Source organism: Podarcis filfolensis, assembly GCF_964270895.1.
Source record: "Podarcis filfolensis genome assembly, chromosome: 2".
Taxonomy (NCBI): Eukaryota; Metazoa; Chordata; class Lepidosauria; order Squamata; family Lacertidae; genus Podarcis; species Podarcis filfolensis.
In genome coordinates, this window is record NC_139605.1 from 30,663,190 (window position 1) to 30,688,178 (window position 24,989).

General features: G+C 41.0%; 1 protein-coding gene across 1 annotated transcript in view; it reads right to left on the reverse strand.

Annotated features, from left to right (window-relative positions):
- The window catches only part of CNTN3 (contactin 3), a 161,925-nt gene that overhangs the window by 15,612 nt on the left and 121,324 nt on the right, over positions 1 to 24,989 (reverse strand). Inside the window, exons 9-14 of the mRNA XM_083600643.1 lie at positions 23,313 to 23,463; positions 11,838 to 11,965; positions 10,824 to 10,999; positions 3,455 to 3,572; positions 1,412 to 1,570; positions 1,156 to 1,305 (exon numbers count right to left, since the gene is read on the reverse strand). Of these exons, the coding sequence (XP_083456769.1) occupies positions 1,156 to 1,305; positions 1,412 to 1,570; positions 3,455 to 3,572; positions 10,824 to 10,999; positions 11,838 to 11,965; positions 23,313 to 23,463 (882 nt within the window). The remainder of the gene's footprint in view (positions 1 to 1,155; positions 1,306 to 1,411; positions 1,571 to 3,454; positions 3,573 to 10,823; positions 11,000 to 11,837; positions 11,966 to 23,312; positions 23,464 to 24,989) is intronic.

Here is a 24,989-nt window from a genome sequence, read left to right on the forward strand (position 1 = left end):
CTATGAGTATTGCTTGACTGGCAGATTTCTCCCAGGTAGTGCTTGAATTCTTGTAGCTCAAAGACAGACAGAGCTGGTTTCTATGTTACATTTATGCCAAGTAATTTAAAAAAAGCTGCACAAAAATTAAGAAGGCCATTCTAAATTCTTATCATAGTAGAATTATGACATCCTGCTTTTCAGTGCTCTGCTGATTAAACTGCACAATCACATTCTAAGGAGAGGAAATATATGTATGTATTACAGAGAAGGAAAGGAACCCCGTGAAGCATGTGCAAGCATTACATAAAGGTTGCAGTCACCTTGTCAGTGTGGGTGGCAGAGTCTCAGAAGAAGAAAAAACAATCGTTAAGCAATTTCTATCTGAGTGCTCCTGTTCAATACTCACACAAACCTACTTTATTCTCTACCATTTTTTAAAACTATATAAACAAGTTGTTTTGACTACTGCAAAGAATACTCTGATCTTCACTTGTATTCACAATTTTTCCACTTTCTAAACATCAATGGCAAAGCCGCAATACTGTGGAATAATTTTCTTATTCCTGTGTAGGCTTATTTCTCGCCTTTACCTAAAATATTCGAGGGCTGCACATCAAACACCACTATTTAGTGACCTTCTCCAGTAATCTCCAACCTGTGGTGACTGAAATTGGTTTTCCTTATCTTAGGATGTGAGGGTCCACAGTATATGCGCTTTGCTATGCCTCACCTAAGAATGTTCAGTGGTGCCAAAAGCAAAGCATTAGACATGCCAGCAAAAGCCATTCTGTCAAGCAGTGCTATGGCAACAACTTCTAGCAGAACAGATAGGTGACACTTTTTACGTTGGACGGAACAGAATTCAGGACTGCAGCAAGCACCCCACTGTTACAATTTGGCTTCTCTAGTTCATCATTTTGTACAATGGAAAGGTTTTCAGTATATGCACTAATATGTAACTTCATGTAAAAGTTGTCTGAGCACACAAGCACTTGTGTATTATAAATCTGGTTAGTCACTGAGTGCCAAGTACTCATCTCTTGAACTGCCTAAAAACAGAAAAAAAAAATCAAATAATTTTACAAAAGTTTTTTAAAAATGTAAAGGTTTGAAAACCTGCTGCACTGAACTTGTATCAATTGAACCAAGCAAACAAACAAAAAACCCACTAACCTGCCTCTTCAGTTCTTACTTTTTCTGAGGGTAAACTAGGTTCTCCACCTCCGATTTTGTTACTGGCAACTATACGGAATTCATATTCAACCCAAGGGTTTAAGTCTACAGCAGTGGCTGTGAACGTCTTCCCATCAATGACATCAGGAACTGTAACAGAGGATTTTGAAAGAAACTGCAAATTCCTGGTTTCCTCCACAACAATAAAATATTAAAATGCAGTCTTCATAAACACTTCAAAAATATTTCCCTCTACCTGTTGTGACTCTTTGCCATCCCACTGAAAAGGGTGTCCTGGCCTGTATTGTATAACTAGCAATTGGGCTGTGATTATCTAAGCCCTCATGCCAAGTAAGCCGGGCTGTGGTAGCTGTTATTTCATCCACTTTTACACGTTCCGGTGGTCCAGGTGAGCCTAATGCAATAAGATATTAGATTTTTAAATTGGAAAGGTGTTATGAAGGCAGCACTTATTCTACAAATCTTTAAACACAGTGCCAGCTGATTTCTATTTTGCCAGCACTGTGGGGGGAAGAAAACAATTTAGATTGCAATAAAACTGCCATTTTTTACATTTACTAAACTCCTGCTTGGTTATTTTATAGTTGTAAAAGCAAGTTCTGAAACAGCAGTTTCACAAGCAGAGAGCAGATGATGTATTCTTCCGGGGACCTTTATTCAGCAACTTTTCACTACCTTTTCAAATCAGCGTCTTTTACTTTAGTCCTTGATGTCCTGCCTTAATCTGCTAATACATCTTTTTGGTTTGACAATTTGTTATCTAAAGCAGTTTTTGCCATGATGTTCGCTTGGTAGTCATTTCTTCCCTGCACAAAACCGCATCAGCACCCTGGACAGCAATTTAACCCTGAAAGCTTTCTTAAGCATTTCTGGAAATAAGGATTTTCTTCAGTTTACAAAATATACTGCTGTGTTCTTCTTCTTCTTCTTAAATACATTTTAAAATAAAAACACACACAGAGAACATCAAGTAAGAGCTAATACAATGTTATTTTGAAGTAAAATAGTGTAGCCGCGGATGAAGATTGTCACATTCACTTTAACACATAAAGACAAATTTCATCCAAATTAATATGAATTTGTACAGCATGAATTGATGTATACTTGCACAGAAATACCTTCCCCCTCTCCCTTGTGCCCCCTAAACCTGTGCTGGGTTCCCCCGCAAGCCTCCAGAAGATTTATTGCAGGAGTAGGCCTCATTCCATACACAAAACAACTTAAGTTAAATCCCATCCTATGTTTAAAATACTTCTGCAGCTAATTTTCCCCTTTATCACACACACAGCCCAACAGGACAACGACAATAATCCACCAACAGCATACAAATCAATATGGCTAACCTGATCCAAAACACCCACCCACCTCACTCACACACGAAAACAAAGATCACCACAGCCAATCACAAACAAACAATCACACCCTAGGCCAACCCCAACCTCTCTCACTACCAAAGGAACACAAGTGAACAACACAAGCACGCTGACACCAAACTCTACATACATTAAGCATAACAGAAACACCGCTACCCGACCCCACCCCCATCCATCTCCCCTCCCTCCACCCCCTTTCCTTTTTTTTTCTTTTTTCTTTTCTTCTCTCCCTAATGCCTCATCAAATGAAACAGATTTGTAAAAGTGTTACATGGAAGAAAAAAAAAAAAAACGAGGCATTATACTTACACTGTAAAACAAGAAAACCCTTAATAAAATATTTTTTTAAAAAAATACTTCTGCAGCTTGTAATCTATATATATAAAAAGAGAGAATCCTGGATAGTTTTCAAAATATATAATTTTAGGAACTTCCCTGATTCATTGCTAGGGACTAAGTAGCAATTGGGCTTTCAATAGCAACAAGTTGCTGTGTTTGCACCCCCCCCCCCACTGCAACATATAAACTGAATATGTGTATTGTGTACTGTTCATTTCCTCAGATCTCAGGAAGTAGGAGGAACATCTCAGAAACCTATGGGAAGCTGGAAAGAAACATTCAGAAACTATCTCTCACCACTGCTAATTTAGCACTCTCTGACAGGGACATCAACCAGAGTTCCAACATACAGTCTCTCTCTTTCTGTCATTACTGCTGGTCCTGATAGATCTCAATGTACATATTGAACCAGCAGGAAATCAACATGGCAAAAAGGAACACTTTCTTGAGGTTTGCAAGGCAGTGTCTGACACTTTAGATACAACAACAGAACTCTCAAACTCAATCTGGAAACACCTTAAGAGGTGTTTACTTACGCCTAGGTAAGTAAGTAGCATTGCTCATACCTCGAACTATGAGATCTGCTGCAGATGACACACTATCCACTTCCGTCTTCACCATGCACACGTATTTTCCACTGTGTTTCAGTTGGATATTCCTAATCATTAAGTCTCCCGATGCACTCTGTTCAGATAAATATATATATTTAAAATTTATATTCAGTTAGCTTGCTTGTTCTTGGTTCAACAGCATTTGGGTTTTTTCAGGTAAAGAGAGAAAGAGAGGAAGCTGCCTGGTGCTGAGTCAGATCATTAGTCCATCTAGCTCACTACTGTTGACACAGGACTGGCAGCAGCTCACCAGAATTTCATGCAGGAGCCCATCTCAGCCCTAACTGAAAATGTCAGGGGCTGAACCTGCAACCTTTTGCATGACAGCATGTGCTGTACGCACTGAGCTGCAACCTGTCCCCAAGAGGAAGAAACCAGCTTTGAAGTAACACTTCTATCAATAATTGCTTGCATGGAATGCAGTCTGTCTACTGTGCACTAGCGTGTGCATGCACAACAGAGATAGAACAGAATATGACAGAGGAAGATGAAATTCTTTTCAGTAGCTGGATTTGCTTCCCTGGGGAATTTTGAGAAAGCTGGAGGGGAATAATAAGAAGGTGCCCTTTAAATTTAGATGAATAAAAGAACTGGGATTGTGGATGTGACCTGACTTCCTTTATGAACTGATCTGGACCCTGCAATCATCATCTGAAGCTCTTCTTCATGCGCCTCCTCCACAAGAGGTCCAGAGGGCAGCAACACAACAATGGGGGCTTTTTTGCTATGGCTCCCCACTTGTGGAATGCTCTCCCCAGGGATGCTCGCCTGGCGCCTTCATTCCACATCTTTAGGCGCTAGGTGAAAACGTTCCTCTTCAACCAGGCCTTTGGCTGTTTAACATTCTATGGCCTTTTAAATGTGTTTGTTGGAGGGGTGTTATTGGTTTGTTTTTGTTTTATTGTGTATTTTGTGTTCTCATTTTGTATTTGTATTTTGTGGTGAACTGCCCTGTGATCCTCAAATGAAGGGAAGCATAGAAAGTTAATAATAAAAATAATGAATAAAAATGTCAAGTACAAATGTAAGATGCTAAAAGCAAGCATACAAGAAAACAACTCCAGCCCCAGATTGGATTCTAAGTAAGGGTCAAAGGGTCCTAGATGGAAAGGGAGGAACTTTCATTTTAGTGGAAGAAACTCTGTCTAAAGATACTATGGGACTTTGAATTGGGAGTCCTGGTAGCCAAACTCTGGCTTCTTTCTGTCTGTGCAAGTAAGGCAAAAGACAGAGGAGTAAGTATGGATGGCCAGGCCTCTGCTACTGGTTGCCACCATGTACTATGGGCACAAAACACCTGTCACCTGCCATGCCCAGTCTGAGCCTTGTTAACTACATAACCAGCCAAGTTATCCATGGGGATAATGGGTCTCTTATTATCCCAGGTCTTTGCTTCTTCTCTTTAGCCTGAGCAATTTAACCTTCTGCCTGCCATCCGACTCCGATATTATCTATGCCCCCAATTACTAGCTGAAACTAGCATCCAGCCCCAAATTGGGCAGACAGGTGCGCAGCAAATATAAAACTGACCTTATAAAAAAAAAAGAAGCCAAATGACTTGAGTACTCATTGTTCTATCCAGAGATGTTTGTAATGAGGATCTCCTTAAAAAGAAAGCAGCTCTTAGAAGCATTAAAAATTCCAGTTCCAGTGACAGAAGGCTGACAAGTGGTTCTCTCTCTCTGTGTCTCATTCTTCAAACTTGCAAAACTTCATCTTCCCGTAGCACAAATGTCTACTGTGACTTCACACTTCAAGACATCACACTTTGTATGACCCTTAACAATGCATCAGTGTCAGATAGACACTTGTGTGTTTCTGTCAAATAAAATCATCTCACACTGTGCATGTATGCGTCTACAGGAAACCACCAGTAATTTATTTTGATTGTTCACAATCTATAACACCAACAATAAATAATGAAAGAAATGAAGAATAACAACTAAACAGAGGACAGGAGTTAGGCAAGCATTTTCTTTTCTAAGGCTACAAAAACAGCAGTGCATAAGAACCAAAAATCAATCCCTTTAAGAGAGAGACAGAGAGAGAGAAGATAATAGGACAACCCACTGAGAGTTTCTTAAGCACGAAGCCACGTTCATAAGAAAAAGAAATGCTGACTTTGTTGCAAAGAGTTTATTGGGTCTTTTTTGGATGGAGATTTCTCGTTTGTGGTGGGATGGTTGGGTAAGAGAGTTTTTATGAACCGATGGAAAGAGGGAATGTTAATGATTGTGCTTCTTTATATTGCAGGAAAGTTTTTGCGTTTTGGGGATGGTGTGTGCACGCTATGTGTGCTGCATTCATGTGTGGTGTGCATGCATGCATGTTCATGCACACACCTTGTCCACGTTTTGGCCCCACTCACCACTTACATAAGGACCTTGGAACACTGGCAATCAGGAAACACAACCCTCAGGCTCAAAAAAGTTCCCTAGATATGGTTTAGATGCTTTATTTTCCTTCTGTTTCCCTTATGATCTCAACCAGCAGCACTTTAATCTTTTGATTAAATTATTTCAGTGGCCTTTGCTTTCCAAAAATGCAAAGTCACGTCTTATCTAAAAGAAAGTGTCTTAAACCAAATGTAATATTCTCCTTGCCAGATTTTTGAAGCGACTAGCTTAATTGAAAACTTAAGTACCTGGTAATGATTGACTATTTCTATGTTTAATACAAGCTGGAATATCTGTAAAAACTGTTGTATACAATTAATGGGAAAGAGTGTGATGTTTGGTGTAAAAAACTGCGGCTCAAAATTCTTCCAGAGAGCACAACATATAAATTCACACAACAGTGAGAACTGACAGTGTAAAGCAACCCTCAAGGCTAAGACGCCCACATTCACCCTTTCCAGTGCGGTAATTTATTTGCTGAAATAAATCTTGCACTAAGTATAAATTTGCCTGTGGGATTGTCAAACTATATATAAGCTTGTGCACCTCTCCGATAACAAGTTTGAATAGACAAAACAATGCTGTATCTAATCACGGTGAACAATATCATGTTGGCAAGAGAGAGAGTGAAAGTTGAATTCCAATATTACTCATTCAGCATATCACCAAGGATGTGCTACCAAAGCCGTAGCATTTTGTGTAACTCAGTATTGGGTATTGTGAAAGCACTACAAAAATGGTGCAGCAACATGCTCTCAAACTGTCAATGTTTCTTGGAATTCTGGCAGTCGGAGAGATTTCATTCACATCTTCAGCCAGTGAAATTAGATATGTGTTGCTGTGGTCAAGTCACAATGACAGGAAGGTCACCTTCCCTGACCGGCACTACGCTGACTCTTGAAACAGAAATCACCAGCAGTCTGGGAGGTATTAAAACCAGTAACCACATTGTAACCATTTCTAATACTGATGTCTACCCAGTTTCAGCTGATATTAGGCTTTCTGACACAGTGATATCTGAAGTGGCATACAGGCAGCCTGTTGACAGTTCAGAAGCTGTGTGCATCATCTGTCAAGAGAATGGTAAGGCAATTTTTGTTTAATCCTTACTTGCTTGGACATCTGGGGTGGTGGTGGAGACTAGCTTACTACACACCAGGCAAAATGTAATATTTAAGGACTATACATATCTGTCTACATGCATGTGTGCTCTCTAGCCTGTCTCGTGTGTGCTTTTCTGAAGAAGTGTCACCTCAATTAGCATACGCTATCAAAGACCATCTGTAGTTCACTCCCACAGTACTGGAGAAATCTGGGCAAAACTTCTAATTTTAATCCCCTGCTTTTAAAGAGATGAGCTCACCTCAGCTTGGAAAGGAAGTACACCTGTGCATAAGTTGGACTGGATTTAACTAGTTACAAATGTTCCAGAGTAGACATATAAATGAATAAAGCTCTGGAGTAGGGCTATGTGATATTAGGTTTTCAACATCGCGGTGCATCACCAGCAAAACATCACAGTATGACAATAAACCACAATGTTGAAATAAGCTGGCAAGGCACTGGGAGAAACTGTCTCATGGCGGGACCTGAGGCACTTTCAGCCCAGCATCTGGCGCGCTGGGGGCAATGCACACAAGTAGGAGCAGGATCGGGGCTGCTCAAAGCCCCTGCGCCACCTGAAGGCAGCCAGACGGAACAGGGGCTGGGGTCGGGGAAGGTGGAAGCAGCCCAGCAGATGCATCTGAGAGCTCCTGTACCGCTTCTGATGCAGCTGCTGGGCTGCCTCAGCCTTGCCAGGCGGTGCTCCTTTAAACTTCTCCATTGAGGGGAACGCAGCCGGGAACCCCTCAATGGAAAAGTGTGACAGAGCCTGCACCCCTCCCCCCAGCTGAGCAGAACCGATCCAGCTTCTGCTCCCATGCAAGCAGGAGCTGGGTTCGGGCTCCCTCAGCTGGGAAGCAGGAGTACTGATGGTGGGTTGGAGGCTCCATAAAACTGCTTGGCTGAGACAAGGGCAGTGGCGTGCTCCTCAGCCAAGCAGTTTAAAGAAGTGGAGGAACCAGCTGTATCTCCCTCTGCCAGTATGAGGGGCAGACCATGGTGGCGGTTTCACTCAGTGGTATATTGCTGGTGAAACTGCCACCGCTTGAGTCCTTCTGCCTCCAGTACCGGCAGATTTTTTTCCTCCAGTGCTAGTGTGCTGAAGGAAAGAGGACTCAGAAGCAGCAGCCGTTTCACCAGCGATATACTGCTGAGTGAAGCTGTCACTGTGGTCTGCCCATCAAAGCTGTCCTGGGTGATATACTGATATATCGCCCAGGTCTACTGTGGAGTGGAATTCAACGTCACCCTCTACCAATCAATCTGTTTGCAAAAGCATTGCAGCTTGCTAGGTGAAACGATCCCCCTTCCCTTTCCCCCCTGTTTTTGGGGTTCACTTGACTCCCCAAGAGTCAATTTCAGAGCGTGTATGTGTATGTGTGCAAAGCCCTGTTGTGCAAGCGAAAGTCCTTGCGCAGGGTTTGTTAGACCCTGGGGGCCCATAGTGCAACCCATTCACTTTCCTATATCTTTATTTCAGAGGTGGTGTGGAAGTTGAAATACAGTGGGGCTTAGAAGCTGGGATAACATGTTCAACTTGCTAAGTTTCTGCCACATGTCAAACAGCGATCACTTGATCTGTCTTTATGTCTAAGCGTCCAAGCCTCTCAGTAGCTTCTCTCTCTTTGAAATTCCAGCCCTCTTTCCCTCAACAGCTTCATGGCATACGTGCTCTGAAAAGCTACCCTGCTCTCAAGCAATGCAGTTCTAAAAGTCAAGGAGGCAGCGCTGGCTAGAACTGAAAGCCTAGCGTAATAGGATGCGGTGACACAAGCTGATCCCAAGACTTCTTCTTTTGGCTTGAAAAGACCTGCAGTACTAGTTGCAGAAGATGGGAGCTGCATCTCAGGTGCTAGAAACCAGGGTGAGAAGTTTAATTAGGCAGGAGACAGTAAGCTGTGTCTCATTCTGAAAGAACACTCACTGTCTCAGCCCCTGTCAGCTAATCGTTAAGACGTCACCCTTTAAAATAAAAGCTGAATAAAACAATTCTAACAAACGATGCTTAACACTGGGGTAGGACACCCGGCCACCTGAACAGAGGCCAGGTTTTGTTTGAAATGGTCTAAGTTAGGTATGATGGTAATGTGATTTCCCTGCCCCTCCCCGCCTCCCAGTTCTTCAAGGCCTCAAGAGGTGCTGTGCTGGAGAGGTTTCCAAAACCTCTGCTTTGTTTGTTTGTTTTAAAAGAGGTGGGAGGGAATTGACTGCTGGCAGACTGGAAGTGAAAAAAGTTGGCCCACGCACGTATGTGGAACACTACATGCCGTGCTTTGGATTCCTGCCATTAGCAATTAGTGGAATAAAGCTGTATAGTACCAACATTGCATTTTAAAACAATCCAGTCTTATAATTAGATATAACTTCATTATAATTTTAGTCTTTTTTATTTGGAAAAAAAAAAGGAAAAACGATAGTTTCATTATAACAAGAGGAGAGTTCATTCTTGACTGCTGTTTTACCTGGGAGCGAGGCTACCGTTGGTGCCACAGTGTGGCCGGAAAGTTTATTTTTATTTTTAAAAAACAATTTTTATTGATTTTCTTTTCTGATAACAACTATCCAATATCATTACTTAACATTCATTTTCCAATTTCCCCCCTCCCTGTGACTTCCCCCAACTTCTGGTTTATTACATCAAATGTTGCATTCTGCTGTTTGTACATAATACTATGTTATCACCTGTTATATTTCTTGTTCTCTGTAAATAAAATTGTAAATGTTTATTTAAATCTTGCCGAGTCCAATTTTTTTTTTTTTTTTTGGTTTCTGCAAATAAGTTGTAAAAGTGTGGCCAGAGAGTTTAAAGCAATATTAGGAGGAACAGATTAGGAACAAGAAAAATGCACATTTAAAGAGAAAGGGCAGAATTAAAAGCTACAAAGAACAAGTAAGTATTAATAGCTTGCCTAAAACTAAAGAAGAAGCCACTCTAACCTTCCTAGGGAGGGAGTTCCACAGCTGGTATATCACTGGCAAAGCCCCTGCCCAATGTTCTCTGCAATTAGCCTCACTTTGGCTGCATTTGCTTGTCATGCTAAGCCATGGCTCGGCACATATGTGCTGGTTCCCAAGGAGGAGATTGCACCTTCTCAGGCATTTTTAGGCCACTTACTGTGCTATCTTAACCCAGGATTGTGGATTAAGGTCCCTCTTCCTCAAACATGATTTGTAGCCAAGGATTGCCCCAAGGTTATAGGTTGTGATTAAGAAGATAGCTTACCTATGATCCCTTAGCTGTGGTCCTGGGCTAATCTAAAAACTTGGAGAGGAACATAGTGGGTGTGAGCAACTATTAAGGAGGCAGAACATTCAGGAAATCGTGACAAGCCATATTCTGGTTTACTGTGACATGAAAACCGGACCTTTGTGGCAGAGCCGCCAAAGCAGATCATAAACTATAAGAAAGTTTTTATGGTAGGAGTCATCCTAGACATAACAGGAGCAGCTATATCTTCCAGGGACGGGAGGTGTTATGTTCAAACCCCAAAAAGGGTATATAAATGAGTGGAGCAAAATAATATCTGGGCAAAATGGATGGGCTATTGCAAAAGAGAATATGTAAATTCAATCCACTTGTAAGTACATTTCTACGACTAATAAAAAGGTGAGATTTATTTTGCAGAAATTCCTCTACCGTCGAATCCATTAATAATATGCAGCAAACCCCACACTATCATTAGCAGTTTAATGGTTATGTATTGTTTTTGTCATTAAAAAGCTACAAACGTACTAAGTTTAGTAAAATCATTTTTTGCCCTTTCCAGATGACCAGTATAGTTAACGATAACAACCAGAAGATAAATAAATACTTTACAACTTACCCCACCTACTCTCTCAAAATGAGATGCGTCTTTTCTGAAGTCAGTCAATGCGCTGTTAAAATACCATGTAAAACTAATGTCCAGCAGTGGATCGTGTTGAACTTGACAGGGCAAGATAACACTTTCCCCTACTGAAACATCCATGTTTGAAGGTGCCAGAGTTATCCGAGTTGGTTCTGTGAAGAACAGGAAGAGTCAGTTTCAGCTGTCTGAATTACTGTTCTACTTTCCTGCATAGTTGTGTTTTTTTTAAAGTATAATTTTGTATACAACACACACACAAAACTGAGTCAAAGACTTAAGTACAGTTTCCCTGCCTCAAAGATTTTCCAAACTCCAATCAAGCATCTTTCAGGAATGTTAGAAAACATCTCAAAAGTAGAGAGGAAATCTGATGAAACCGGAAACTGTGCAAAATCTGCCTTTGAAACAAGAATGCACTGTGAAAAAATATAGGCATAAGCATACTGCAGAATTAAAAACCTAAGAGAGGATTGAGGATTGAGAATGACAACCAGAGGATATGGAATGCACTCTTTTATGTATTATGAAAAAGCATTTCAAATCTCCAGTACTGTCCTTGACACAAACCCAATTTTCCTTTTTTTTTTTTTTGTAATGGAATTGTCATATATATTTTTAAAGCAAAAATTAGTTCCATTTCAAAACTGTAAACCTGTTCCCTCTCCACAAATGCATGGTCAAGTATAGACTAAGATTAAGGCAACAGAGATTTCATATGGCTGTCCATGGAGACTATCAGAAAGTTTCATAGAAAAAGCTGAAACGTCACCATATAAAAAACTCTGAAAAATAGAGCATTCAATATAAACAGTCTAATATATAAAACCATTTTCCTATGAGCTTAGCAAGAGCACTGATTACATATTTCACATGAATTGTGCATGCAGTACTAATTGAAAGTAAACTGAAAATATAAAACTGGAATGTCTGTTTCACAAATTTCTCAGTTCATACAATTTGCTACTGATAGACAATTAGCTATCTAATTACCTGTAACTAATAAGCTAGTTGAACTACTAGCTTTTCCAAACTGGTTCTCTGCCAGGCAAGTATAACTTCCAGCATCTGATTTACTCACATTAGCTATTCGGAGGCCTCCATCTTTTAATAGTGAAATTCTAAAAATAAGAGAGATGGGGAAAAAAGAGTGTAGCTTTGCAAAGAGAAATATGTGTATTCTTTAAATGCTTTAATTGCAACACATACACACACAGCTCCCTAATGTTCTTAAGAGAAAGTGAAATAATACATTCTAGTCCAACCTCCTCTGGCTACAGAGTAAGAAAATTATGTGGCAGCTTCATCAACCCTACATTTACAAGCCTTGGAGATGCTGTGCCTATGTGAAGTGAAAACACAGCAAAACAGCAACCCAAAACCTTTAAAATTCTCCAACTATTGAAAAAGTTATAAAGAGAGGAGCAGTCCGGGTCAGCCTTTCTCAACATACACTACAACACCTATTGTAGTTGAATGGCCAGGGGTCAGGGATGATGAGAATTGAAGTTCAAGAACAGCTGGGGACCCAAAGCTGAGAAAGGCTGGTCTGGATAATAGGAATTTCAGATGATGTATTCTGGACTGTACTAGTGAGTAGAGCTTCCTGAACAAACTAAATAAACTCCTGGATTAGTGTTCTTTAGAGCCACCTTCTAGTGCCCTCCAGATCTTGTTGGACAGCAACAAAAGTCATCCTTTCCAAGGGAGAGCGCACTTATACTCAAGTCCTGCTACTGGGCTTCCCACTGGCATCTATTTAAACACAGTGAGAACAGAGTGCTGGACGACAAGGACCAGCAAGGCTCTTCTTATGTTCTTATTCCTGACCATTGACCATGCTGGCTGGGCTAATGGGTGCAGAGTCCATCAACTTCTGGGATAATTTACAGAGTCAGAAAAGACCACTATCACAGGATTGTTCCACACAGGAGGGGAAAAAGGCTTTACACACAGTGGCTGTGAGTCGGTAATGGATATTACTATAAAGCTACAGAGGAGAAGGATTTTGATTTTTTGGAAGAAGGTAAGACTGTCAAGGGAGGAAGAGGCATCAGAGAAATCAAGGGAGCAAATGAAGGGAAATTAAAGCCCACAATTTATGGCATATTTCAGTTTGGAATAATCATAGCATACAATACCTGGATACATAAGTGCACTGGACAAAGCAACTGTGCGGCACTGAACAGGGAGCACCAGGCCCCTTTGTCTTGTTAACTGCAGAATACTTTACAAGCAGCAGTCAGATACATATATTCAAGAAGGGAAAATGTTATGTATAAGGTGTATGATTAATGCACAATCCTCTAAAAGGTGAATGAAATGGTAATGCAAGCCAAAAATATATGACTTCAAAAATTAGTTTAAATTCTATCCTTTTAGCTCTATCTTGCAGCAACAAAAAACGTTAAAATTAATCACTCCTCCGAGAAAATAATAATTATGTAACCCTTTAGTATGGATGAGTTCAAGCTGGGAGTTGCTTTTAGAAGAGCAATGGCATGAGATAATACTTCCTCAGCTCATTTCCATCTCTGCTTTACAGTGTTTACCCAATGGTGGAACAGAAAGTTCTTGAAAAGAGCTCCAGAGTAATAAAGGGAGCTTAAGGGGTTTTGGATTTATTATTTCTAACATTTATATCTTGCTGTTCCTCTAAGGACCTCATGGCAGAGTGCAGAGCTCTCCCCCATCCTAGTTTATCATTTTCGGATAGTGACTGGCCCCAGCTCTCATCCAGCACTCAGCTGCACCATGCAGGATTGTAAGAAAGCATTAACTTCAGCCTACAAATGGATGTAATAGGAAAGCACATACTTCAGCTATGCTGCATGCTGCAAGAGTGCCTTCACAACAAGCAGAGACTGGTTCAGAGTCTTTGCTAGCTTCTTCACTGGACTACTACTGCCTCCTCTAGCTGTGTTCCCCCTCCACTGTTTTGAGACCCTATGCCTCTAAGTACCAGTTGCTGGAAATCACATGTAGGGAGAGGGCTGTTAGACTCACATCCTGCTTATGAGCTTCCCATAGGCAGAATGCTAGACTAAAGGATGAAGTGGTAGTGGAGGAGGCCGCAGTAGTGGGGAGTGAATGGGAAAAAAACATTAAAAGCACTATATACAGTGGTTCCTCGCTTTTCGAACGTCTCCGTTGACGAACATTTCGTTTTTGAACGCTGTAAATCCGGAAGTAAATGCTTCGGTTTTTGAACTCACCTCAGAAGTTGAACATTCTGTACAGTCATACCTCGGGATAAATATGCTTCAGGATAAGTATTTTCGGGTTGCGCTCCGTGGCGACCCGGAAGTAATGGAGTGCGTTACTTCCGGGTTTCGCCGCTCGCGCATGTGCATGTGCAGAAGCAGCGAAATGCGACCCGTGCATGCACAGATGCGTCTTACGTTCTATTCAGGATGTGAACGGGGCTCCGGAATGGATCCCGTTCGCATCCTGAGGTACCACTGTATTGAGTTCTCCATATTGAGTTTTCCGTTTTGAGGCATCCATATTGAGTTTTCGGTTTTGGAATGTTTTGGAACTTGAACAGTCTTCCGGAATGGATTACATTTGAAAACTGAGGTACCACTGTATTACACTTTCTAGACTAATGCACAGATTCAACTAAAGCTAGAACCAGTATGAGTCCCACTAGTGCAAAAGGGCTTCCCTGCTCTTCTCCCCCTGCACAGGTCTAGGGGGTTGTGAGAATGCCCAGAACAATAAGTGGTAGAAGAGGGGGAGATTGTATGGCAAGCAGAAACGTTTGCAATGATGGAGTGGTCTCCTTAGTGCTATTTTGAATTCCACCCCAAATTTATATTAAGTATTCTTCTTTTCCTTCCAGATGAATTGATTAAAATTTGGAAAAAAACAGATAAACTTACCTTGGGACTAGATCTACCTCTCATGCTGCTAGTTAGCTATCTGTGCATTAAATCTGTGCCACAAAATTTGTCTTTGCTCTCAAGGGCACCTCTGAAAGCTGCTTATGAATGGAACTGAAAAATGACTGATGCATTTCATAAGCACCACAGATTATAGCAGTATGTGGTTGGTTGGTGCTATACAGTCTCAAATTCCATTTTTAGAGGATTCTAGTGGTTCACATCTATCGGCTTTGCCACATCAATGCAAAACAATGTCGACAGCAGCACTGAGTTGGCACAGAAAGAAGACCTGGCATATTACACCAATGCCTATTGTTTAATTAAAATAAACAATGTAGAGTACTTTGAGGTACTTGGAAGTCAAACACGTGTCTGAGTTGATAATGTTTCAACTGCCTATATTTAAGTATCACCCTTTTTGATAAACACAAAGCAAATCAATGGCAGAAAGAATGTATTCTAAAAAAAGGCCTTTATTAGCAAAGAAACCCGCCACAAGCCAGCTATCTAAGCTGATTTACAAAGAAGACATTGACATATCTGCTATCAACAACCCTTCCTGCTTGAAAGAGAAGCCAGACCAATTATAAATGTTTGATGACTTAAGAGAGAAAATAACCCACATAGTCTAATATGGCACTCATTTAAAAATGACTGGAAATGGCCTAGTTTTTATGCTTCACTTATAAGTGAAAGACATGGATTACAGTACGGTTCTCTCTTTATCAATACTCTACTGAAATGTCTAGTACCTAAAGAGCTCTGCCTATTCTTTCAGATATTATATTTCAATTTTAAGCAGCTATAAGTGGACTGTTGGTAGACTTTGAAGGGGGTACAAACACTGATGAAACTGTAATAAATGCTTAACATTTGCAGAAAGTTGAACTGCGGCCTCACTAACTACCAGGATCAAAATGCCTCTCCTCCCCCGTAATAACATGCTTATCAAGTATGCAGGCACATCAGCAAACATACATAATCGGAAATCTTTCTCCCTTTCTTTCAGAAGGAACAGATTTTCAATATGAACCTTCCTAAATAATTATAGCAGGATGGCTGAAATAAATATGGGACCAAAATATCAATGGTTCCTAAAGATCCTTTATTTAAGCTAAAGTTTATGGATTTGAACATATGCTGTCATGTTAGCTGCAATGGGACGAAACAAAACATGTTTAATCAAATTGTTCCAGTTTAACTGGGATGTCAATGAGGCACCATGAATAATTGCTTATATCTGTTTGATATGTAAGAACATTTGGGAAGATGGATGAAACCAACTCAGAAGACAGCAGAAATGACTTTTATAATACAGTCGTACCTTGGAAATCGAATGGAATCTGTTCTGGAAGTCCATTCAACTTCCAAAATGTTTGGAAACCAAAGGATGGCTTCTGACTGGCTGCAGGAAGCTCCTGCAGCCAATCAGAAGCCGCATCAGATGTTCGGCATCCCCCCAAAAGTTAGAAAACTGGAACACTCACTTCTGGGTTTCAATTGTTCAGGAGACGAAACGTACGAGTACCAAGGCGTTCAACAACCAAGGTACGACTGTATAAGAAATCAAAGAGTAACATACTGATGCTCAAAAGTAATTGGCTTTTTGCTATCACCCAACTTTTTTGAACTATTTCACAGACACCAGAGGAAAATATTTCAGGAGAAACCTTGCTTTGCATACTAGAATTAAACAGAATACAGAGTACCTTAATAGGAATTTCATCTTGTTATTAGGTGCCTGCAAAGTAATAATGGACTATAAATAGAATCTTGTGAGACAGTTATTGAATATGGCTGTACAATAAGATTATATATGATCCTAAAACTGCCAGTGAAACAGCAACTTCTCTCCCTGTGTAATAGAGATAGAATGGTTTTGCAACATGATAAAAAGTATATGCATCTGTTTTCACAGCATTTTATCTACTGGGGGGGATATTGTAAGTATACAAGGTCTAGAAACCAAGGCAAGGCATTATATTATATATCAACACGAGAATCTACACTGTCAAAATCCATGGCTCTGACACTGTGGAATTATAGGTCAGAACTATTATCTTTATAAGAGCCCAAGGGACTTGGTGGATCAAACCAGAGGTCCCTTTAGCTAGCACAGCATTGTATTTCCAGCTATGCTACCTAAAGCAACGGTTGTGAAGGCAGAGCAGAGTGAATGGTTCCATTAGAGCATAAGGAGAAGTTTACTGCAAAAGAACAAAGGTCCACCAACTCACTATTTCTGCTACAATAGTGGAAGCTCACAAATAAGACATTAAGGGAACAAATGTGTCCTGATTTAAATTCTAAGTATTTGGTATTCTGAGGCATGCTGCTGCCTCTGACAGCTCTTCTTCTTCTTCTTCTTCTTCTTCTTCTTCTTCTTCTTCTTCTTCTTCTTCTTCTTCTTCTTCTTCTCACTTTTACAAAGCCGTAGGATGTTTTACATTTTTGTGTATGTGGCAGGAGTGGAGAACGGAAGCAGAATGGCTCTCTTGCGCAACCAGTTTCTGTTACTGTAAAACATAGGGTTCCAGAGGCCAGAGGGACTATGCATGAAGTACCATATGTGAACCAAGTCTTTTTAAACTGCTCTTTCCCATAGGAGCCTTTCATGCTCCCTAGGTATCCCATCTTGAAGATGGGGGCATCCTCTGTAGTAGCATTTGATGTGACCCTGGGAAACCACTGCTGGAACAGAAAACCTGCAACATTCTTTTTGTATCCATTGATTTCTAGTATGTCAGTTTTGAGACTGTAAAGGTAAAGGTAAAGGGACCCCTGACCATTAGGTCCAGTCGTGACTGACTCTAGGGTTGCGGCGCTCATCTCGCTTTACTGGCCGAGGGAGCCGGCGTACAGCTTCCGGGTCATGTGGCCAGCATGACTAAGCCGCTTCTGGTGAACCAGACCAGCGCACGGAAACGCCATTTACCTTCCCGCCGGAGTGGTACCTATTTATCTACTTGCACTTTGACGTGCTTTCGAACTGCTAGGTTGGCAGGAGCAGGGACCGAGCAACGGGAGCTCACCCCGTCACGGGGATTTGAACCGCCAACCTTCTGATCAGCAAGTCCTAGGCTCTGTGGTTTAACCCACAGCGCCACCCGCATCCCCTGAGACTGTAGCTCAGTTCATCTACAGATACTGAATAGCAGAAGAATATGCTTAAAGGCAAGTTTGAATGACTCACTCAAAAAAGAGAGGAAGCACCTTCCATTTTTCTCACCCACTAGATCCGTCTCTCTCCAGTCTGAGAATGAGCCACATGATGCTTTCACCTTAACAGCCTCCCCTAATTCAGATGGTACAGAGAAATGTGACTGGATATTATCTGCATATTGATGGCACTTCACTCCTGGCAACAGCTTTCAGAGGCTTCCTAGAGATGGGGGCACTTCTTCAATAGTTCCAGTACTACCTCCAAGGTTATTTCAAGAAAGCAGTTATGGAAGACTAATCTTTGGCATTATAGGACTTGTCCTATTGTGTCCCACAAGGTTCCATCTTGTCCTCCATGCTATTTAGCACCTCCTGCCTTCCCAAGACACTCCAGAAGGATACCATGGTCGACAGTATCAAAAGCTGCCAAGAGACTGACTCTCCCCATCTCTCCCCCAATAAATGCTGTCAACTAGGGCGACCAAGGCAGTTTCAGTGCCATGAAACCAGGCTGGAATGGATCCAAGCAATCAAGTTTCCTCCAAGCATGCCTCAAACCTGAACCCCCACTCCACCTTCTTCAGTACATTGACCCAAAGGTCAGCATAATACTGTATGAAGAAAGTACAAAGTGGAGCAAGGGGCAGGGATTATGTGCTCTCCAGATTTTAAGAGTGCTTTGCCCTATAAATTAGCTTCCCTGAAGAAAGCTCCAGCATAGCTATATATTAGTAGAAGCTCAAAATATCACTTGAAAAAGTTGATCTCATCTCCACCTCATCTTCCACCAAGGAAGCAGTCTTGTGTGTAGGTAAAGCAAGAAGCTGATAGAAGTGCAAGTACTGTTTTCCTGCATTCTATGAAGAAATGTAAAGTTAGGGCAGAGCTAGGGAGCCTTTCTGCTGGGATGGAGATCAGTCCATCACCCAAAACAAGGGGGTTTACACAGCCCTTCAGATCATCCACTTCAAAGAAGCGAAAGAATTAGAGTACTTCCATCAAAATGTACACAGTTTTATTCTGCTTTGAACACACTTCACTTTTAATTAAGTAGCTAATCCTGGGTTAATCTAATACATTCATTTCATAAGCCACTGCAAGATTTAGGTCAGAAATTCAGCTGCTGTATTTTTAAGAAACAACTTCCCTCTGGGTTTCTTTCCTAGCCAAAGCAATGATGCAAGCTCAAGCAGGGGCATACGGCTAGACAAACAACACTTCATAAAAATAACTGTGTTTTGACAATGGAATGTTAAAAGCAGATGTGTCTCTGGAAAAGGGTCAATTCGGTGGCTTTCAACTTGCTGAATAGCTTCTGCATATTTTACCTTCTTCCTCATTTCTTGATAGATGCAATTGAATTGGACACTGCCAGTGTATAATAAGCTGCAGTTCGCTTACCAGCATGTAAGTCCCACTGGACTCTAAAGGGATTACTTCTGAGTAAACTTGTAGAGGATTGTGCTGCTGTTGAAGTCCTGGGGCTGTATCTAAGTGATTGCACTTTTACTTGAACAACAAGTAACAATATTTGTTCCACCCCAGCTCCCAGCCCACACATGCCAAAATCTGCCCTGGGAGTGGTGCAGGGGCTTGCAGAGAAGGGCTGAATACTGTTACATTAGCAAAATTTGTTCTACTCGTGTGATGACTTAGTTGGATAGCTCATGGATAAGAAGTCCTACGCAGCAATTAATCACAGGTAGGTTTCCTTATGATCAGAGTATTACAAATTCTTCCTAGAAGACCAAATATAGTATAAGGGCTATGGTCACAGAAATTTGTAGATGGCTTTATAAAAGCTGTGTTGGTCTCTGGTTTCATCTTTCAGTTCCTGGTCTAAATTGCTCTCTCTACAGAAAATAAAACAATTTTTATTTATTTATTTTTTAAAAAACCACACAATGTATGAACATAATGGCTAGGGAAGGATTCCAGTGAAGTGTTTTATGAATACCTTTTTGCTGGTGCACTGCAAAAGGCAAGTCAGCATAGAAATGTCTGAGATAAAATAAATAAATAAAAAAATAAGAATTGATAAACCATTTCCCCTACACTAGGATACTCGTACCAAAGACAAAAGGCATGGATGCAGTAAAAACAACATTACTTCTGCATTTCCTTATTGCTTTTTTCTTTCCAGAGTAAAACCATTTGGTTGCTAGTCATAAGGAAGGACATGTCAACGCTTGTCAAAGAGAATAAGGGAACATAAGAATAATCGGTAGTTTTCTGCACAGATAACTCTACTCGAAACAAATAACCTAACTTGCAACTATGAATGCTGATGCTATGTGAATCTTTTCATGAGAAATTACCTTAATTGGCTGATATAACTCTTGTGGTATATTTCAAAATCATTTCTCATGCTCTCCATTCATAGTGCATAGTACCACAACTGACAATTATTTATACTGGATTTCCCCCCCCCCTCCCTTATCTCAATCCTTTCAGTAATCTGGCACATTTATAACAATTGTTATGTCCCATCTTTCCTTCAACAATCCCAATGAAAGACTTCTGGATAACAACAAGCTTGTCAGTTTGGTTCCAAACAGAACACTCTTGTCGCTCCACAATGTTGGTTCAACCATACCATATGCTAATGGTAATATGTCAACATGAGCTCCTTGCTGCCTTAAATGCACTGTTTTTCATTTGTTCTTAGTAATGGAAGCTATAGTAAAGTAAATATTAAGCTTCTGATAATGCTTTTTTCTGTACCTAGGGATTCCCATACAATTAGTCTTCCTCAAACTAAATCAGGCTTGAGTTCTTCCTACTCACAGTTCATAGTGATGCCTTTGCAATTTTTTTTGAATCTTCACCTGCCATCCCTTAGTCTCTTTATATCACTGAGCTAGGATGATCGGGACAGTGTGCAGCATTCAAGGTCTAAGGGCATTAAAATCAATTTATGTAACAACAGAACGAGATTTCCAGTATTATTTTCTATCTCGTTCTTCATTTCTGAGTTCACTTTGTTTTGACTGCTGCTGCTGCAAAATGAGCACATATCTCCATTGAACTCTCCACAAGTGATGCTCCAGTCTAAGCTGTTACAGGTTAATTTATTACAACCTAGTCCTGTACATGAGTAGTTCAATTTTTCCCTTCCAACACACATTTCCTTGCATTTGTCAGCATTGATTCTGAACTGTCAAGGTGCTGCTAGGCTGCCTGGCTTTATTAGCTCCCTTGGCACCACTTTGACTCTCCAGAATAATTTGTATCGTCTGCTGATTTGCTATGGCATTGCAACTTCTTCACAATGCATTTTATTTAGAAAACAACAGGAGGCGACCCATTGTTAAGCACCAGTCATTTCTTAACACGAATCTCTACCATGTATTCTTCCTTTTATGTGCATGCCTCACTTTTCAAATATTGCTTATTATGACACTATGGCACAAATCAAATCTCCAGAGACAATGACAATGTCTCATCAGTTTCGTGCTAAAGGCCAATTTGTGCTAAAACGCCCACCTGTTGGAAAAAGGCGTGAGTTTGTATGAAATGATATTACGCCTGCAGTATTACCTGAGTACGTCATCCTTTTCTCAACATATAGCTTCTACTGTATTTCCCCCCTCTAATTTCCACAATCAGCTGTGCACTCTTTCCCTCTCACACACAGTGAATGGAACAAAACTTTACAAACTTCAGGCCAGTTATATTCTGTCACCTAGACAGTATCTTGGTGACACAATTTAGTATTTGGGGATATATAGATATTAATGATGTTGCATTTTCAGTATTGATATTGTTCTAGTGGTGTTGACAGTTATCCCTAACTTTCTTCATGTTCAGATCTATCCAATTTAGTTGAGATAAAAAAAAAAGTATCTAAATGCATCAAGTCTTGCACAAGATAAATGGAAATGTAGTGTTGGTCAGCACTGAACTGATCATTTTAATTTTTGGTTCGAACATTGCAACAACAACAACCCATGTGCTATTTGCTGATAAAATTCCAACCTGGCAAGGCTTCCTGGAGAAATGCTGTCAAGTTGTTAAACCTCATTTGATGCTACAATTTCCTACCTACTGACCCCCTTTCTTCAAATTCAGCTGAAAATGTCCTTCATCTGAGAAGCCTTTGTCTTAATTCCCTAGGTCTCACGCTCAAGTGAAACAAAGCCCAGGTACATGTTCTGCATTTGCTCACATCCATTCCCTGCCTTTCCTATTGCTTACTTTCCACTATTTTTTCTCCTGCTCATGACTAACTGAATTTAGATTATAAGCTTCCTGGGGCTCAATTTCACTTTACTGGTCAGGTATACAGCCTAACCCCCCACTGCAAACTCACAAAAGTATGTTTATTCAGGAAAAAAATCAGTCAGACTTCTTCCCTAGTAGAGTGTGTAAGATTCCACCTCCAGCCTTTGTATTATAAGCAGAGGTTATTTAGCTATTGAGGCTCTTGCTCCTTTTTTGTAACCCTGGTATCTTCAGTTCCTATCTTTTAAAATTCCTTGATGTTGCAATCTATGTGCGTTTGTGTGTTGTGTTTATACATTACATTACAACAAGCACACACCCTATCTCATGCATTTTGCGAGGCAGGCTGTTGTGTATGAAAGACCACTTCACAAGAAATCACTCTCTGAAGTGTTGCAACGCTTCTGTAGCTACCGTTCTTAACCATATACTCAGAAAAAGACTGAATGTATGTGCAGTGTATCTGCTGGGGAACTGGGGGGGCAGGATTTTGTTTCAGAGGCCTTGAATGTTACTCTGGTGCAGGGGTCTGCAACCTTTAAGACAAAAAGAGCCACTTGGACCCATTTCCGAAGGAAAAAAAACCTGGGAGCCGCAAAACTCGTCATTATAAAAATAACTTTTTTGTCACTTTTTTATTTCTTTGTTTGACCCCTCAGAATTACTCCTCCTCATAGAAATAAACGTTAAATTAACAAGTTTACCTTTTTGTGTGTGTGTGTTCTTCACTCCCCTTCAAAACAGTGACCAGTGTACATGCCCCCTTTCAATGCAGTGACCAGCGTACATGCCCCTTACAATGTAGCGGGCGGGCGGGCGGGAAGGTGACATTGGGACGGTGCGTGACTAACGCACGCACCGCCCCCATGCGACGTCACAGCCAGTACAGCGCCCGCCACAGTGGGGAGTGTCGGGGCGCACAATGCGCCTCCTCCCCTCGCTAGTATCCGCCCCGGAGCCGCGGCAAAGGTGTAAAAGAGCCACATGCAGCTCCGGAGCCGCGGGTTGCTGACCCCTGCTCTGGTGGATCCAAATAGGGGAAAAAGAGAAGCTCAATTACTTTCACAAAAGCTGTGTTTGCATGTTTGTTACCTAGTTTAGTGCATATTATTATTATTATTATTATTATTCAGGATAGGGACTAAGAATAATAGTTTAAATTGTAGTATGGAAGCACTCATGATTCACATAATACCTTTCATTTTCTTGGAGCAGCTCACCTCCCTTTTTCCAAGTAGTCGTCGCTTTAGGGGAAGATTTCGGCTTGCAGTCAAAATGAGCTGTGCTGCCAATTAAAAGCTGAATCAGCTTCTTCATCGGGCTTTTAGAGAAGTCAGGAGCAGAGGCTAGCAGCGGAAAAAAGAATATTAACTATGAAACACAACTTTCTCTGCCATGGCTTCGGTGGATCCCGCGAGTTAAAATAGGCCCGTTTTTCATTTAACCACCGAAGAATCTGAATTACCATTGCACATTATCGCACATTAAATTGTCATTGAATTCAGCTGGAATTAAACGCATACTTCATTTTCATTTCATTGAACATGAGAAGAGTCCAGAAGTCTATCTAGTCCAGAATTCCATTTTGCACAACAGTCAACAAGATGCCTGCAGGAAGCTCACAAGCAGAGTACATCATTCTTCCAACAGTTTCTCCCAGCGACTGCTATCCAGAGAAACTAGCTTTTCTGAATATAATTTGATTTCAGAAACTGCATAAGGACACAACTCTTAGCATGTCAGGATGTGGGTTACAATGGGATAATGCTGATGACTGCTTCATTTTACCAGTCTGGTGGCGGCGAAGAAACACATACTATAGTGTTGTTACTAGTAGGACTGGGAAGGGCCCAAAACAATTGGTCTAGGCTTCAGGTGGAGTTCAAAATGATCGTTTCTTCCAAAATAATATCAGAGTTCTTCATGGCTAATCAGCAGGTGACAGCGTTGCTTTGATTAGATCAGGAACATGAGGAAGACTTAACATTAACGATTTTGGGAAGTGCTACGGCAATGGACAGAAGGCAAAGGCACTTCCTTGTTCATTTCAGCAGAGGATTTTGGCAGGAGGATTCCAAGCACATTTAGGGCTTGGTTTGCGAGTTCTTTGCCAGCCAACCATTTTGGAAAATACAGAACCTCTTCAGCCAAGGTGCTAATGAAGGAACACAAAATGGAAGCAGAAGAGGTCTCCTTGGAATATACAGTTTAGGATAACTTCAAAGAGCAGAAGGGCAATGCTAAAATGATGCCATGTGAGCTGACCTTTAGTTTGATTTTGGGCTCATATTTAAGTGATTATATTTTTTTTTGCAAATTTATCGAGTGCCGCAATATCAGAGAACTGCTTTTGGCACACACAAAAACTCTCAAACTAATAACCTTGCAATCAACCTCAAACCATTAGCAGACTCCACTTGGCTTCCTCATGCTCTTCAGTACAAATAGAGCAGGTTATATTACAAGTGACAAATGGAGTGAGACAACTGGCCAAATATAGCCCGTGTGTGGTTCCAACTACACAGTTCTGCTAGCATAACAATTTTGGGCTGTGCAGTGGAATTTCCCTGCTGGTCTCTCTCCCAGCATGGCCCCTAAATCTGTTGTGAGTGAGATTTAGGGGTTGCACAGGGAAAGGAGAGGATTGAGAACTTGCACTAATTGAGCTGTTTAGCTGGATACGACCCCACGTGCTGTGAGGATAGTTTGCTGTGTGACCTTTGTGAATCGTAACAATGAACAGGTGCTGGTAACTATTTAGAAATGCTTAAAAGGAAACTGCACAAGGTGGTCGTCAAGGCTTCTCTCAACTGCCTTATCAGTGAAAAAGGGTGCTTGTTATTAGAATTCTGTGGAAGCGCCGAGAGTCGAG